Source organism: Caretta caretta, chromosome 7 (genome assembly GCF_965140235.1).
Source record: "Caretta caretta isolate rCarCar2 chromosome 7, rCarCar1.hap1, whole genome shotgun sequence".
Taxonomy (NCBI): Eukaryota; Metazoa; Chordata; order Testudines; family Cheloniidae; genus Caretta; species Caretta caretta.
Window position 1 is genome coordinate 61,936,812 of NC_134212.1, and position 18,662 is coordinate 61,955,473.

General features: G+C 42.2%; 1 protein-coding gene across 4 annotated transcripts in view; it reads left to right on the plus strand.

The window, feature by feature from the left end:
• The window catches only part of VCL (vinculin), a 107,884-nt gene extending 93,628 nt beyond the window's left edge, over positions 1-14,256 (plus strand). For 3 of the 4 annotated variants that reach the window (XM_048858476.2, XM_048858477.2, XM_075130754.1), the window contains 3 exons: positions 6,192-6,395; positions 7,376-7,480; positions 11,552-14,256. In XM_048858476.2, coding sequence (XP_048714433.1) covers positions 6,192-6,395; positions 7,376-7,480; positions 11,552-11,698 — 456 coding nt within the window. In that variant the 3' untranslated portion in view covers positions 11,699-14,256. Of the gene's footprint in view, positions 1-3,151; positions 3,365-6,191; positions 6,396-7,375; positions 7,481-11,551 lie in introns of all 4 variants that reach the window. The other variant, XM_048858478.2, reaches the window with a different exon arrangement.
• Positions 14,257-18,662: the final 4,406 nt, after the last annotated feature.

Below are 18,662 nucleotides of genomic sequence, written 5' to 3' on the forward strand. Positions count from 1 at the left end.
ATTTTTTGCCCGTTTAAGGTAGGAAACTGACAGCTATGTTAAAACTACTATAAGTAGTTCTGGTAGACATCACAGAAACCAACCAGTCAGGCTAGATTGGGTGACTGTAGGTAGCTCATTCATTGAACTCTTCTCCTCCTGAGCCATCTGTTTCTAGAAGATGTATCATTTTTGTTTAAAAAAACCTCTACCCCTTTGAGCTGTGTGTTCTAGGAAGGTACTATTTGTTCAGACACCTTATTATTAAAAGCCATTGTATGACTTTGGGGTCAAAGATCATTCAATTTAAAGGGTTAAAATTAGCACTGAATTGGGAGATTAATGCTCAGCGCATTAGAATTCCATATGTAGGAAAAGTGAAACTTGTAAAACTTGTGAGCTGGGTTGTGTTAATTCTGGGGAGAGCTTTTCTACAATAGCTGTATAAATGTACTGTGTGGAAATTATTTTAAAGTTTGTAAGGTTTATGGTCAAAGTGACAGTATAAAAATGGGACCACCTCACTCCTTTTTATTCAGTCACCCTTACACATACTGACAAAAATATGTCTTTCCTCCTCTTAGCTATATTGACAGGTGCTTTGAGCATCTGGAGTCTATTCTGGTTTGTATATCAATGTAATTTTTTAGCTATGTTACAATTATAGAGACAGATTCTGCCCTTGTTTGCAGCTGTACAAAGCCCATTCTAGGCAGGAGGTGTGGGCTTCCACAGGTGTAACTTGTAGGCCAGAATTTTGGTCTGCAAAATTGCCATTGTTTGGGATGATGTGTAAACCAGAAAACAGATCCTGATGAGTTAGGAGCACTGAGTCGGAAAGGCCTCTTTACTTGTAAAATGAGGAAAATTGGTCTGGATCATTGATGTAATAAACATGAAACCCTGCAAATCCATTTTGGAGCCACTTTTCCGACTAGAAATGTGTTTTACATGAGAAGTTCAGTATATTTTCTGCTGGGTTTATTGTTACCTGTGTGTGTTTATATCCCAAAAGGAGTACTCCTTTATCTTGTTAATCATCTTAAAAGGTAATTTTGAGGAACAATGGGTTATAATTTCCACTTTTCAGAAAGTGCTTTGTGGTTTGGATTTTAAAGCTGACAATCCAATTAAATACAATAAGTACTTAAATATTTGTTTACCATATGTAGTTTATATGTTAAGTAATATGCCTACTAAAATATTTACCTACCAGAGCAAAACACCAGTACAGCTTAAAAAAATAAAATGTACAACTTCTCCTATATTTAGCATGAGCCTCAACTCTGGGGTCTCTGGATTATAAAACAATATTTTCAGAACCTTTCAAGAAAAGTGATTCAAACCAACCAAACCAGGAAATTGAAGTCTAACCTTTCATCCTTCCTTCATGCTTTTAAAGTTGCATCAGCTGCAAAGCAAGCTGGTCCCATGAGTACAACTGCAGGAAATTGCAATGTCCCATGGTGTGCATCCCCCGCCCCTGCTCTTCCCTGCAGATCATGGATACCATCTTGGATTTAATCTGGGTTCAGTTTTAAAATGCTTTCTTTTGAGCAGTAATGATCCTCAGAGAAGCTATTTAAAAGATGAGTCTTTAACTTTCCACTGCAGCCACAGGAGGTGGCCTTCTCTTATGAAGAAAATCTAGCATGGCAGGCACTGAGCGTGATGTGTGGGACTTGACAGATCATGAGACATAAGATCCAGCTCATCCCAAGCCTGCTGGACTTCAGGCTGAGGCAGGCTCTCAGTGCACAAAGCCAGTATTTCATTTTTGTGTTTTCACAATCAGATGCTTTTATAACTTTTTGTATGGGCGGGGGAGGGGAAGGAATGCTTAATATCTTTTTAACAGGCTTTTCATTGCTCTGTTTTTATAAGACTCAAAAGTTACCAGTTTAATCTTTTTACAAATGTCATTTTTGACTGGGCAAACCCAGGAATTCTCTCACCTCTGTAATGTCTTATGGAGGGTCCATAAGCCCATGTGGGTCAGGTTTCCCAAATACATAGTTTCTGCCTCTGCATTATCTATATCAGGATAACTTTGGCATTAGGGTTTGCCAGTTTTATAAAGTCTATCAATCAAAAGGGGCTAATATTGTGTAATGTCTGGAAGATGCTCTGCATGACTAAGATTTTTTTTTAAGATGAGTCACTTATTGAGTTTAAATTGTAGCTTTTCCCTTTCAGTGTTTTTCTGGTGTAGATTTTGTCCATAAAAGGCCTTGCCTTAAAAACAAGGCTCATTAGAAAATACATACCTTCTTGATAAGGATTGTTTGGCTTGTTTCATTCTCTTCGTCTGGTATGGAGAATGTGATTAGTAATTCTGTATAATACAATGGTCCTGGAAGTGTTGGGTATGGTAACATGCCATGCAAAATATGCTGTGACGTTGTTTTCTTACGTATCTCCTCCCCACACTCTCTACTGTAGCCATTATTTGTAATGGCTTAAATCATCATTTTTTCACACAGAAAAGGTAATAACTGCAACATTATGGCAAAACAATATAGTTCTCTTCATAATCCCTTTGTACTCTAATCATTCATATTCACAGTGCTTTGTTTTACTAAGTCCATTTTCAGTCTGTTAGCAAACACTAATAACTTAATTTCCAAGAATGAGCTCCTTTCCCTTTAATCTTTTTTGTTCTCTGTGTACTCTGGTAGCCCTTCACTTCCAATCCTGCTACTCCTCTGTTGTTAATTCTCTTCTTTACCTCTCTAAGGGAACAGAAAGCAGTATCTGGAATCTATATTACCTCAGCCTATTCTTATCCCAGCCAGACATCCTTATGTGAAACCGCATCCACAAAGTTTGTTTTCACCATTACCAAATTATACCACCATTGTCTTGCCAGAAAATGTTGTTCTGAAATTCTGATTTCCTTGAAATGCATAAGATAAATCATGTGTACTCATCTGAACAATATTTCTTTCCACATCTTTCAAATAATCCTAACTTTTTCTCTCCTTAACTTCTTAGTAATTCTGGTTCACAGGTGAAATGGTTGGCCCCCTTTCTGCTGATCCTTGGATTGCTTTCATTTTCTTTTCATAGACCAAGAGGTTGTTTGATTACTAAACCAGCTCAGCTCTTTTACCAAATTCTGCTTCTAATACTAACTGTCCCTGTTTCTCCAATCTCCCTGCCACCTTCAAAGCCTGATGTGACTGAGGTTAATGAAGCCGCTGAGGCTGATGTAGATGTAGATGAGCAGGAGGATGCAGATGATGTTGAATTCACTCTCCCCTCTGACACTGAAGATGATTACGAGCCTGAGCTGCTGTTAATGCCAACCAGTCAGCCCGTTAACCAGCCCATTCTGGCCGCTGCTCAGTCTCTGCATCGGGAAGCAACCAAGTGGTCTAGTAAGGTACTCCTCAGTTTCCCACCGGCAACCGATCTGTGTGCATCCAGCCATTTGGAATGCTGACACATTTGCATCACTCTTGATACTTGCTGGGCCCCATGAGTCTGAGTGAATAAACTTTTGCCTGCACTTCATTTTAAGGATTGAGAGTGGCTTCACAAGTTTGGTAGGTCTGTCAAGGCCAGATTTCAGCTTGATTTTTGGGTCACTTTTTAGAATAAAAAGGCTTTTTTTCCCTTTGATTGCATCTTCCTATCTTTCTGCGTATGGCAGTATTTAAAAATGTAAAAGACATTTTTCTGATCACCTGTGAAGCCATGGTTGGTTTCTCAATGACTTCCAGATAATAACAGAACCTAAGTCATTCAAGAAGTCATTTAACATGTCTATTGTGCTTTGCCTCTATCAACGGCTTCAGCTAAAATCCGTATGACAAGGAATGGCTTTGTATGGCAGTGTTATCAAGGAGGACTTTCTGCTGACTTGCACTTGGCTGTACTGCAAATGCTGGCTTGGATAAGAGAACTCCTTTTAAAGAACCTGCACTGAATGCATTAGTTGCTGAGATCAAAACTGTTTATATGGTACCAATGGAGAGCAAAGCTGGAGTTCAGACATTTACAAGTACTCTCTTGTGTCTAAACACAAAAAAGTTTTTGCAAGGCTGGTCACTTACTTCATCATGGAACCGGCGTGCTTCAAGATATGTAAGGTTGTTGCTCTCCAGTGAGTTTGAGTGTGTCATATGTTGTCAGTCATTCATTTTTAATAGAAAGGGCTTTCAAAAATATTCCTGCCCTAGTGCTAGATAAACAGAGGGTTTCACAAATGATGTTGTTGAATATTCCGAGCTCCTTTATCCCTCTTTACGAATGAATGGAAAAGTTGCCTGTTCTTCACCACTTTCTTTAACAGATTGAAAACGGCAGGACCGGGCAGGCTGGTTGAAACTACCGTAAAGAACAGAATTGTCAGACACAGAGATGGACATAATTGGTTGGGAAATAGCTAACATAGTTTTTGACAAGGGAAATCAGGCCTCACCAGTCTACTAGAATTCTTTGAGGGGGTCAACTAGCATGCGGACAAAGGAGATCCAGTGGATATAGTGTGTTGAGATTTTCAGAAAGCCTTTGACAAGGGCCCTCGCCAAAGGCTCTTAAGCAAAGTAAGCAGTCACGGGATACGAGGGAAGGTTCTCTCATGGATTGGTAACTGGTTAAAAGATAGGAAACAAAGGGTGGGAATACATGGTCAGTTTTCAGAATGGAGAGCGGTAAATAGTGGTGTGCCCCAGGGATCTGTACTGGGCCAGTCCTATTCAACATATTCATGAACGATCTGGAAAAAGGGGTAAACAGTGAGATGGCAAAATTTGCAGATGACACAAAACTACTCAAGATAGTTAAGTCCCAGGCAGACTGTGAAGAGCTACAAAAGGATCTCACAAAACTGGGCAACAAACTGGCAGATGAAATTTAATGTTGGTAAATACAAAGTAGTGCACATTGGAAAACATAATCCTAACTATACATTTACAATGATGGGGTCTAAATTAGCTGTTACCACTCAAGAAAGAGATCTTGGAGTCATTGTGGATAGTTCTCTGAAATCATCCACTCAATGTGCAGTGCAGTCAAAAAAGCAAACAGAATGTTGGGACTCATCAAGAAAGGGATAGATAATAAGAGAGAAAATACCCTATTGCCTCTGCATAAATCCATGGTACGCCCACACCTTGAATACTGCGTGCAGATGTGGTTGTCCCATCTCAAAAAAGATATATTGGAATTGGAAAAGGTTCAGAAAAGGGCAACAAAAATGATTAGGGGTATGGAACGGCTTCCGTATGAGGAGAGATTAATAAGACTGGGATTATTCAGCTTGGAAAAGAGGCGACTAAAGGGGGATATGATAGAGGTCTATAAAATCATGAGTGGTATAGAGAAAGTAAATAAGGAAGTGTTATTTCCTCCTTCTCATAATACGAGAACAAGGGGCCACCAAATGAAATTAATAGGTAGCAGGTTTAAAACAAACACAAGAGAGTATTTTTTCATGCAACGCATTGCCAGTCTCTGGAACTCCTTGCCAGAGGGTGTTGTGAAGGCCAATACTATAACGAGGTTCAAAAGGGAACTAGATAGATTCATGGAAGATAGGGCCATCAGTGGCTATTAGCCAGGATGGGCAGGAATGGTGTCCCGAGCCTCTGTTTGCCAGAAGCTGGGATTGGGTGACAGGCCATGGATCACTTGATGATAACCTGTCTGTCATTCCCTTTGGGGCACCTGCCATTGGCCACTGTCAGAGGACAGGATACTGGGCTTGGTGGGCCTTTGGTCTGATCCAGTATGGCCGTTCTTATGTTCTTTTGTTCAGAGAATTGGTACTGTTTGATTTAACTTACTTTTTTTTAATTGGCACTTGTGTTTTCAGTAATGCTGCTTTTATTGGGGAAATCTAGAATGTCTATAACACTTGAACACACTTGTTCTTAAAATCCAGGCAGCAGCCTCGTCACTTCCACTTCCATGGACAAACTAACATTTTGGTCATCTTTTTTTTTTTTTTTTTCCTCCAGTTTTGAAACTTTTTCATTGAGTGTTGGAGGGGAAAGTATTTCACAGACATTTGTACAAATCTTCAGTGCTCTTTATGAAGAATCTTTTTCAATAGACTTGAATTGTTCTTCCTTGACTTAATGAAAGGGTTTGCTAGTGAGTGTGGATTATAGTTCAGGTGTAATTATATTATATATGTAATTTTTTGTGACTGCTGGCCTAACACTGCCATGTCTAACATTCATTGTTATATTTGTTCCCTGCAGGGTAATGATATAATTGCTGCTGCGAAGCGAATGGCTCTGCTGATGGCAGAGATGTCCCGCCTAGTAAGAGGTGTCAGTGGAAACAAGCGTGCCCTTATTCAGTGTGCCAAGGATATCGCAAAAGCGTCAGATGAAGTGACTCGATTGGCTAAGGAGGTGGCAAAGCAGTGCACCGACAAGCGCATTCGAACAAACCTCTTGCAGGTAATAACCTGGGCTGACTTTAAAATAATACACATACCACTTTCCTTCCTGAGTTCTGCTCCTTCAGTATGGCTCAAGGCTGGAGAGTGAGTTTATTTTTGGCTGAGAATCACCTGTGGATCCCCTTGGCTCCCTATCCCAGCTTTTGTGAGTCTTGAGGCCCAAGTATGTGAAATGTTGATTTTCTTCAACTCCCACTTTGTGACTTCAGGTCCTTTTATTCAGATGGGAGAAGACATGTCAGTGTCCTGTAAGAGAGCCTTTGAAAATTCCATGAATGTCAAGAGACCAGTCTAGCAATGTCTATATCACCTTGGCCATCCACATAGTCAGCCTTATCAAGTCATAGGGTATTGGCAATAGCATAAACCAATACATCCCCGAATCCCATCCTCCATTCCTGATGAAACAGACTCTTGAAGGAATACTGGGCAAAGGAAAAGTGAATTCTGCTTTAGCGAATTGCTAGAATGGTCACCCAAGCTTATCAGGAAGGAATGGGAATTAAATTGCAGTGCCTTAGGTCATGAACACAAGACACTTAGGGCACAGCAAATCTAAATCTACAGCACTCCAGGGTGCTGCGTACTAACTGTCCGGGTGGTTCCTGCTGCTGCTTGCTAAAAGATCCTGTGTGCACTTTGACGTTGTGCTGTTTAAAACCACAGTACATCAACGCGCTCTAGGGAACTTTCAGTGTGCGGCAGCAGGGTCCACATGGTGAGTTAGTGCATAACATGCTGGAGCGCTGTAGATTTCCAACCCAACTTGCCGTGCAGTAAGTGTTCATATAAACATGTCTTCAGTGACATCATGCAAGGTACCCTTGAAGTTTACATGTACATTGTATGCTTGTACCTGAGCCATCAGCAAAGAGAAACTGCTGTAGAGTGAAGCAAAATCTTAGTTTTACTTTAAAAATGGGATATCAATTGTTTCGAGTTTAAAAACTAAAATGATGCACCTTCCCAACTTCTTAGGTGTGTGAGCGAATCCCAACCATCAGCACCCAACTCAAAATCCTCTCCACTGTTAAAGCTACCATGTTGGGCAGGACAAACATCAGTGATGAGGAGTCAGAACAGGTAAGAGCTGCATAATTGATTTTAATGTAAACTCCTGCTCGCTCATTGATGCGGGAGAGAGAGGTCAGGTGTGTGTGTCAGGTCAGGTCAAAGCCTCCTCTTTCAAGAGTAATCATGGGATCGTAGGACTGGAAGGGACCTTGATAGGTCATCTAGTCTAGTCCCATGCACTGAGGCAGGACTAAGTATTATCTAGACTCCCATGAGTGCCTCCTATCGGCTTGGTGAGATGCTGCAATCTTTTCTTCTGGCTACTCAGAGGGGGGAGGGATAGCTCAGTGGTTTGAGCATTGGCCTGCTAAATCCAGGGTTGTGAGTTCAGTCCTTGAGGGGGCCATTTAGGGAATCTAGGGCAAAAATTGGGGCTTGGTCCTGCTTTGAGCAGGGGGTTGGACTAGATGACCTCCTGAGGTCCCTTCCAATCCTGATATTCTGTGTCCTATATATAATCAGATGTGTCCCAGATACTGAGAGTTAGTAAATCTGACCCAGTGTCCAGTAAATGTGTTAATTTCATTACACCTTGGTATATATTCTGCAGTTAACAATAGGACATTGCTCTGTCTCATAGAGAAGACTTAATTTGCTTCTAACCTGATATTGCCTCTTGTTTTAAAACAATCCACAGTCCAAAACAAAAACGTAGAGCTGTTTTTTTGGCATAGGAGATTATTCATCAGCACCCTCTGGTGGTTTCCAATGAATACAAGTTTAAGAATATTGTAACTAAAGCGGGCAATCATTTAAAACCTTTTTAGTTTCAGCTCTCCCTGCTTCTTAACCAGCAACTTCATCTTTGTTTTGTGAAACTTCGACTTCTGCAGCTACCTTCAATGACTCTGGGTATATTTAGTTACGTTTTTGGTCTAGAATTCCTGTAGGTTCTCTAAAGAACAGGAGTACTTGTGGCACCTTAGAGACTAACAAATGTATTTGAGCATAAGCTTTTGTTTGGTAGATGGATGTGTTAGGAATAGTGAGCTGTTCAGCTTGTGTTCAGACATTAGCTTGCACTCAGCTTTTCAAAAGGTAGGCCATGAGGAACAGGAGCCAGTGCTGTTCTTCTTTGAGTAGTGTCCCTGTATGTGCTCTTCAGGTGTGCCTGCACCTTTGATCAGAGATTTTTGGTAGTAGTGCCCATTCGGCATGTGCATGCACCCACACACCCTCATGCCCTGCACCGAGGCTATATGGGACTGCACAGGCCAACAGGACTCAGTTCCTTCTCAACCGCCTTTGGCCAGAGACTACGTCTACTGTGTGCCTGTTTGCCATAGTATTTGATAATTAGTTAGTTACCTTATAGTGTATGTAGTTGTTGGAACAATTCCCTTTTTTCCCCTTTAACTAAAAAAACCCCCCAACATTTTATTGCTAGGTAGACTTAGATAACAGTTAAGAGCTTTTTCCCTTCTAGGGGTCCTCTTTGTTATATTATGCAGGAATGCCAGGCTTGCTGGGATTCAAAAGGTGTCTCTCCTGTGGTGAGGTGCTTGCCATCAATGATGGACACTCCGTGTGCGTTTGCTATTTGGGAGGTAGACTCATCCCCAGTAAGTGCAAGATCTGTACTTCCTTCAAGGGGAGATCCACAAAAAATAGGGAAATCAAGTTAAAACTCGCGCAGATGGCACAAACTTAACAACCAGCTTCAGCTCCAGGAGTGGAGGACCCCTGTGCACACAGACTTCCAGTACCATTAGTGCCCTGTTCACATCAAGATCTCAGTCACCAGAGATCCCTAAAGAGAGAGGCGGCACCGCAGCAACTAGTACATCTAAGGTGCAGAAGTCCTTCATAGAGGTAACCTCAACATCTGCCTCGAAGCAGAAAGTGGTAAGGAGTAAATTTCCAAGAAAATCTTCATCACCAATGCAGATGACGACTACGGAGACCTCGGGTCCCAATGGAGTTCCATGTAGGCTTTGGGTGATGCTGGTACCACAAAGATGAATAGGAGGCAGTTGTCTAAGACAGACATGGTACTGAATTCAGGTACCCATACCCAGAGTGGCAGAGACACTGGTGAAAAAAGTTCTAAGCCTGTCCCTGAGCAGCACTGAGTATCGGTAGCATGAACGTCAACAAAGACCGCTCGGCTACCTGTGGTACCAATGGAATCTGAGTCGACTCACTCCTATGTTAAATGTTTGGTACCAGCTGCATGGGTAAAGAGCCGTCCTCCACAGGTTCTTGCTCAACCCTCTCTTTTATACCATCAGTACTACAAGGTCATAGGTACCCTAAAGACCTGCTAGTATCTTGGAAGCCAGTGCCTTGTCTCTTAATGAGCATGGGGGGTTTGTCAGCATCAAGACTCTCTCTTGGTCACCAGCTCCTGTATCGCCTAGAGTACCATACTTGCCCTCATCATCTTTGCAAGCCGGACAGCTGTGTCACTGCCCCTCCACCCCTTTCCCCGCGTTGGAGTACATGGAAGAGGATATTTCCAACTCTTAGATATCAGTGCAGGGTTCCCCAGTCGAGTCTAGGACACATCGCTGTCCCTCCTCCACTGACTTAATACAGGAGAATAAACCTCAGGTGACACCCACATGGCAGGAACACACATGGATGCCTCCACCTATGCTATTTGGCCCCCATCCATGGCTTCATTGCGTCCTATGGGCGTTCTCTTGTCAACAATTTACAAAGAAATTGTCACACCACAAGAGGGAGCAGGAAAGGGCCCATTCTCCCCAACCTCCTATTCTACCACCTATGCCAGAGAAGAGACCTGTGAGGAGCAGAAAGCAAAGGGGGATAAGGAGATGACTCCTCTTACTAATATTTCTTCCTCATCACCTGATGAAGCTGTGATGCCTCCACCTCCTCCTATGGCAGATGACTTCAGGCAGTTTCAAGAACTGATGAAGTGAATTGCGGGCATGCTGCGGATTCTCTTTAAGGTATTTCAGGTGTCCCACCATAAACTCCTGGATATCTTGCAAACTTTGACATCTGTGAGGCTCACCATTCGAGGCAATGAAGCTCTTATGGAGCCTGCTAAGACTGTTCGGCAAACACTATGTACAGCACTTCCTACCTGCAAGAGGGCAGAGGGAAAATATTATGTCCCTGCCATGGAACCAGAGTTTCTGTGTTCTCACTCAGCTCCAGACCATTTAGAAGATCTCCTAGACTATTTGTATCCATTGCGGACAGAAACGAGGGTTCGGCAGTTTCAAAACAGGTTATCAAAGAGGATCTCCAGTTGTATTAAGATTTGTTCAGCCCACTTCAAGAGTGATATCACGTTCGACAAGAACACTAACTGTGTCTATAGCCTTACTTAAGGATGTACCAATTGCAGAGATCTATAGAATGACCATATGGTCCTCTGTTTGTGTGTTTTCTCAACATTTATGCCATGGTGCCTACAGCTAGGCAGGTCAGTTCTTTTTTCTGTTTTGGACTCTGGTCTGAACCATCCACCTTCTTAGGACACCTTTGGAGTCACCTGAAGTTGAGCACCCACAGAAGAGAGGTTACGACTTGTGCAATAACTGGAGTTCTTCGAGATGTGTGTCCCTGTGAATGCTCTATTACCCACCCTCCTTTCCCTCTGCTTCGGAGTCTCGCTTGTGGGAATTGGTGGTGGTGAAGGAACTGAGGGTGGTACATCCACATAGCCCTATGTAACCTTGGTACGGGGCACAAGTATATGTGGGGTGCATGCACAGGCTGAATAGGCATCCTTACCAAAAATCTGTCAAAGTTGCAGGTCACAGGCACACTTGAAGTGGAGCACCCATAAGGGGACATGTCTCAGAGAACTCCAGTTACGGCATAAGGTGTGTAACCTCTCCTTCTTGTGAATGAGAGAATCGCTTGCTACTTGGAGTGACGGGGTAGCCTTCCCAGTTATGGAACAGGTCATTTTTTACATTTGACTATCATGAAACATACATTAGCGAGAATGACGTAACATCATGTTCCTGTTGTGAGGCCCCAGGCAGGGTGGGATTTTATGCTTCTGTGTTAAACAATTGCTCATCTGAATGTGAACACTGTTTTACCACTATGGATATTTAAGAACTTGAAAGAATAACACCTTTCCTTTGTCCGCAGGCTACTGAGATGTTGGTTCACAATGCCCAGAACCTTATGCAATCTGTAAAGGAGACTGTGAGAGAAGCGGAAGCAGCGTCTATTAAGATTAGAACAGATGCTGGATTCACTCTTCGCTGGGTTAGAAAGACTCCTTGGTATCAGTAAACAACTGCCAAATAACAATCTTCTGAAACATAAAAAGCCTTTTTGAAGCAGAAGAGAATTTTTTAACAGCAAAATGTGCTGTTAACATGAGCTTAAAATTAGCTTATGCTAATGCCCCATTCTAAGGGCATTAATTATAAAAATATGCATTTAAACATCTTCGGAAAGCATCTCAAAATTGCTTCCAACACATTGACAATTTTTATTCTTTTTGGTTTTGAAGATTCTCTCTTTTCATTAATTCTGTAATCCCAGAGACACACTTCTCATTTATGCACTGTATATTTCAGTAGTTTCCATATGGTGGTATGACACATGGACTTTGCTCAAGCTTGAACTGGAGGTCTGGAATACTAACCGTGTTACGTAGCTATTTTGGGGAGACAATCAATGACACTGAAAAGGTGAATTGTTTTAATGACATTTTCAGTTAGCTGTTCTCACACCACAAAAGTGTTACAAGGTATATGTAGTGAAGTTCATTTACATCAGAAGTGACCCCCTCTTTTTTGGGAGAGGGGGAAATCACATTGCTAAAATAGTCTCTTATGCTGCTGTTACTTTGTCTGGCAATGATATCCTAGGTCAGGAAATACTGAGCTGTCTTCTTTACTTCCCATTGCCACCTGTAGTGATTCCAGAATCTGCATTCTTGTGCTATACTAAAATGGTTGGCGATGGATGTTTGTCACAAATAATGACAGCTTGACTGTTCAAGTTTCAGAGGCCTTAGAAAAGCACAGACTCCCATCCCTGCCCCCCAGTAAAAATTTGGTAGAATACGGAGCTAAAAATTTGGAATCCATCGAGTTAGCTGCATTAGTCAGTCAATCATGTTCAAAGCAACTTTTTGTATGAAAAAAAATGCTCAGATAGAACACAATCAAGCTCCATCTCCTTTTCTTTGAAACCTGGCACACCCACACTCCACCTCTGCACACTTCCTTCAGAGTTGTTTTAGGGGAAAATTACACTCCGTTTAATGATGCTTGTGCCTCACTGCCCTTCATTCTAATGATGGAGCATGTGGGAAAGTAGAGGCACTCAATTTATGGAGTCTGTTGGTGTTCCCAATGTAAATCTGTTGTTCAGATAACTTTAATGAGCCATGAAAATGATTTCTAGACTGAAATTCTATATACACATTTAAAGCTTAGTAGCAATTAACGGAATTAGATAAATTATTTTTTTCCAATCGTGTTAAGAAAACAGACTTGGGATGGTTTTTGTACTTCCATACTTCTTACATGCCTTCATTTTTAACATGCTTATGATAGCTGTTCAATAATATTTTTTGGCATTTAAAATGAAAAGTAATTAGATTGCTAAAATTTTAGAAACGGCCTTTGTGTGCAAAAACCTTTGCTAACTTGATTATGTACGCCAGCATTGACATAATAGTGGCTCCTTAGTTTCCGTTTGGTACGGATTGTCACAATGATCATGCTCAAGCCACCTTTGTTAATGTGCTGTTGCTGCCCGTTGATCAGACACACAGTAACAGCAAAGGCAAGCTGTGCAGTACAGCGTCAGACAACAGTTACTCTACACTTTGTTCTTCTCTCGCCTGCATGGTTATCAAAAAGGGAAATTACATATTTAAACTACATTATAATAATCTGCCTCAAACTGATTTTAGCAAGAGAAAGCCCTTGTTCATCCTTAATTCACTCCTTCTCTCCTGATAATGCCAAATACATGGTACTTAGGGTCTTTTCTCAGACTCCTCCAATAACTACCCACACCAGGAAGGATGAAGGAGTGGGACAGAGCCTTAAGCAGAATGTCTTGCCTTTGGTTGGCTTATATTGGACCCTTAACACTATGTAATGTAGTCATTTCTATTTAATAGTAAACACTGAATAGGAGGGGACTCTTGAGGGTCTTCAGAATAGTCTTCCTGTATTTGCTTTCAAAATAGTTCAAGCTTCTCTGTGGGTACATCTACACAGTAACTAGATGCCCACGACTGGCGTATTCCAACCAACTTGGGCTCACAGGGCTTGGGCTGCAGGGCTGTTTTGTTGCTGTGTAGACTTCTGGGCTTGGGCTGTAGCTTGGGCTCAGGACCCTGGGAGGTGAGTCCCCTGAGCCCAACTTTGCTGGCACTGGCCAGCCGCAAGCGTCTAGTTGCTGTGTAGACGTACTCTGAGATTTTTAGCATCACTGTCTAGTTGCTTGACTGATATTAATGCAATATTACTAATGCCTTTAATACATGATTGTTTATGCCAAAGATCACTTTTTGTTTTATTAAGGAATGTTCGGGAAAGTTATGAATCATGTTTGCCTTTGATATTTCTTCAGAATGTTTGCTATTAGTTCTTAAACTGTTTTGTAGGATCTCAAATACTGTACACCTTATGCAATTTGTGCTTTCTTGAAGACTATTGGTCTTCAGACCTAAAATGAAGCAAAATTTTAAAGACCTTGAATGTTGGTTAGAAATGTTTTACCACTAATACTTTGTTTATAAATCAAAATTTGTTGTATAGTCTAATATTTTCAACCTTTTCTTTTTGTTCTGTTAAAACAAAATAAAAATGCATTTGTATAAATGTCACTTTATGAACATTTACAGGGACTGAATAGTAAGAATGTTCTTTAATTGCAGAAAGAACATAGGTCAGCACACCAGAAATATGAATTTAGAGGGTTAATTATTTTCTAAAAAGTTATAAAACAATTGTATGTTGAGTAATAGTTATGCACCCCCAATGTGCTTAAATAGGTAACCTAACAATTTCTATACATTCAGAATAGGAGTAGTGATTCTATCTTTCTATCAGTTACGTGGGCTTCTGGCTCTGATTTGGTACAAGTTATCTGAAAGAGTCAACACTTATGAGTTTAATACATAGAGGACTCTGACATAACTATTATTTGTCGTACAAAGTGAAAAAAGCATTGCAATGAGGGGTGGGGGAGGTTAAATGTTTTGGTACTTTGTGCAGACTGTTCACTTACCTTGTAGGACAAATTTCTGGTGCCCATACAGGAAATAGTTAATAGATTCATAGATAGGGACCATTATGATCATCTAGTCTGACCTCCTGCACAATGCAGGCCACAGAATTTCACCCACCACTCCTGCAAAAAACCTCTCACCTATGTCTGTGCTATTGAAGTCCTCAAATCATGGTTTAAAGACTTCAAGGAGGAGAGAATCCTCCAGCAAGTGACCTGTGCCCCATGCTACAGCGGAAGGCAAAAAACCTCCAGGGCCTCTTCCAATCTGCCCTGGAGAAAAATTCCTTCCCGACCCCAAATATGGCGATCAGCTAAGCCCTGAGCATATGGGCAAAATTCATCAGCCAGCATTCAGAAGTGCTAAGTCCTGCTTGAACCCTATGATCAAGCAGTTTCTGGGTGCACACCTGTCTAGCCCGAAGAGTCAGAGTGGTTACGTTGGAGTTTGGAGAAGAGACTACTGGGCACAAGGAAACACCATGGAAGTCCCTGCAAATCCCTGTTCCACTCAGCCAGACTACCCCATGGTTTTGGAGTCAATAGTCACATGGTGGTGGAAGGCTGCTGTCAACTTTCATCAAGCAACCACTGACCGTGCTGGACGTGGCCATCCTGCATGCAAGTGCCAACAGGTCAGTAGGCAGATTTGGAGGTAAGGAAGGTCAACTTTGAGTTTGCTTTCTCTATTATGAGGGAGATCTAGTTTCTGGTCAGATTCCAGCTCAGTGCCAGGTAAGTTTGTTAAGGGCCTAGGGAAACAGAGTCTGGTAGGGAAGTTTCAAAAGTGTCTAAATTATACCCTCTCTGGGCATAAGAGGAGCTGCCCTGTACTCCAAAAATGAGTTAAAACATTCATAGCTACATAGGAACACGCACGTCCTACGGGCTTGCCCTTCTCCAAGTAATGCCTTGGGAGAAGTCTAGCAGTTGGTCAGCCTTTCATATTAACTAACAAAGCCCTATTCCCATGTGACTGCCATTTTGACAGTGGAGTGAGAGATGAAGGGAAAGGACCTTTTTGCCAGCCTTTTTCTGCTGGTAGCTTCACTCACATCAGAAGGTATATAAAAGATACCCTTAAAATAGATGGAAGGGTTTAGGGTGGGGTGTCTTGTGCTTCAGGTACCAAATCCCTCATCATCCTGAAAAATGGTATTCCCATAAAGCTCCACTAGGATTGGTGTGTTAGTGTTGGACCCCTTGAAGTTGCCTGGTAGCCTGACTCACCTTTGCCTTTCCAAGCCTTTGAGTGTGGCTTAGGTCTCAGGATTTTTTTGGAGTTCTGTAGCTGCCTGAAGACACAAGTCGTGTTGGACAGAAAAACAATAGGGAAAAGATGGCGTTGGTGGGCAGCCAGCCAGCCAGCCTCTCTGCATTTCATTGAACTAGGTGTGAAGCATGTTCATGGTTTAATTAAGCTGTGTTCTTTCCAAAATGGCAGGGAAACCTCAGGGAACGTGAGGTGCAATAGCATGGATGTAATCAGACAAGATCCCCTTGGAGTAATGTTTTTGTGTGTTGCTCCATACAGCAGGGACAGCCATTAGTGTGTTTACAAAAGGATCTGGTGCACTTGCCTCTCAGTAAGGCCCAACAAGCTTGCTTGGCCTCATGTTGCTTTCTGCCTAGGACGGGACAAGTGCACCAATGATTGTTGCCTAGAATTTTCCTACCCTAGTTGCAGTTGACGTCTTAAACCAGAAGGTGCCCCATAGACAAGATATCATTGCCAGCATTTAGGTGGAATCAAGTGACTTGGGCACCTGAAAAGAGGTCTGTAAATCAGAGTGGCTCTGTTGAAGGGCTGGTGCTGTAAAGCTCTTTTGGTGGTGCAAGGAAAAGGTGTGTCTAGGCTTCCTATTCAAGCAGAGGGAAGGTTTAGATTGGCAGTTGGAGCAGAGTGGAGGGCAGACCCCTTTAATTTATTTTCAGTCTATTTAAAAATAATTCCTTAAATAAAAAAAATTAACACAGCTTCTGGTTTAGATAAACGGCACAGCTTCCCTCTTTGTACAGGCACTAGGTTGAATTGGAATTTAACAATGGAGCCAGTAGCAGGCGAACAAGAATGAGAGCTTCTAGGAGTGAAGAAGGAATGGCTCTCTGCCTTGGCCCTCAGATCCTAAGAATAGCAACTTCAGCTGGGAGTAGCAGCAGGAGATGGGATTTCTTTGCAAGAGAGCATAGTGGAAAAGTCTGTGCCTTTCTTTAGGAGCTGCCCTCAATCTCCAGCTGAAGCTGGTCTGATGGGAAGGAACCAAGCTCTGAACTGGAATCCACCTGCTGCCAGGAAGCAGCTAATCAATCCTCATTGACTAAAGGTCCATCCCCAGGCTGCATCCACTTGTATGATATCTGCTACAGTAAGTCCAGGGCAACTATTTATACTGTACCCATAATAAATGAGACATGCAAGAAGTTTACCTGCCACCTCCACTGTTGTAGCCTCTGCTGTGGGCTGGTAGCTGCCGCTGGAGAAAAGCTTGGGTGGGCTTCACTGAGACAGCCAGGCAATAGGAGTGTGTGAAGAGCAGTGTGCTAGCAGAGGGTTAGACTCGTACTGTAGTGACGATACCCACTAAAATAATAGTACTTTTTACTTATCGCTAAGAGCTAGGTTTGACGTAGATCATTGTTTTAGAGGCAGTCAAGGGTTTGGTTGTCCATGTAAACTTTAAGAGGGAAAAAACCATGGCTTTGAGTAAACCAACAATGCATTGACAGCAGCTAGATTTTCAACAGGACTGGAGGTCAGCTGGAATTTAAGGGATGGAAACCTGCCACTTGGTACTTACAACATAGTGTTGCACATTAAACCTATCAAACAGGCTTATTTTGTATAGTGCTCATCCATTCTGTGATATTTTTATAGGCTGGAGCAAAGACAAGGTCTGTAGGCAAAGCAGCATGCTGTACGGGCCTCTCTGTGGATCCAAGCCACGACCTGTTGAAGCACACCATGCTGTAACTTCGCCAAGTACTTTAGAGGAAATAGCACATCTTAAGTGCCCTGAAGATCTAATCTAAATCACATTCCCAAACTAATGCTCGTGAGCTATCACTGGCATGCAGCGACTGGGCTGCTGCTGGCTCTTCCTCATTGCTGTCAGAGAGAAACCAATGTTTGGAAAGGGAGAGTAAAATGAAGTGTGATTAACAGAGCCAGACAGAGGGCTTGTCTTCATGTACAGCAGCACATTTGCACCGGTGCTGCTGTAGCGCTTCAGTGAAGACACTCCTCTACCGATGGGAGAGCTTCTCCTGTTTGCATGGTTAATCCACCTCCCGAGGAGGCAGCAGCTATGTTGATGGGAGAAGCTCTCCCACCCAGGTAGCTCTGCCTACACAGGAGGATTAGGTTGGTGTAACTGGGTCGCTCAGGGATGTAGATTTTTCACAGCCCTGAGTGATGTAGTTATGCTAATAGAGGTCTGTAGTGTAGCCATGGCCTCAGTACAAAAGGCATCTAATACTGTTCCATGTACACAATTGCTGCAGCTCAGAAACAAAATGTTCTGTGCAATTGGGAATAAGTTGTCAAAAGGTCCTTAAGATGCACTAAAGCTGTGGTCCTACTTAAATAACACCTCTGCCTTCCATAAGGAGACAATATCGTTTGACAGTTCAGGAAAGGATCTGGGGGCTACTAATGTGAGAGAGGAACCTGGCTCTCAGTTCATATAGGATGCTGGAGAAAAGTAGACACTTGGCAGAGGACAGCTCTAGGTACAGTATGACATGAGTCATTCCAGCATTGCCAACCTTGTTCAAAAAATTGTGAGCCATGATTGTAAACAGGTTGTATTCTCCTTTGCCAGCTGAACCTTTTGCTTTCACATCTTCGATTTTTTCTTTGCAAGAATGAGGGCTAGGAACTTTTTGAAAATGAAAGCTGAGCTTCTCACTTAGGTGAAGTCAGAATTTAGATGTTCGTTCCTATTTTTCCATCAGTCTATTGCATAGTGTAGGTTGCTCCTACTGGAATTTTTGTAGA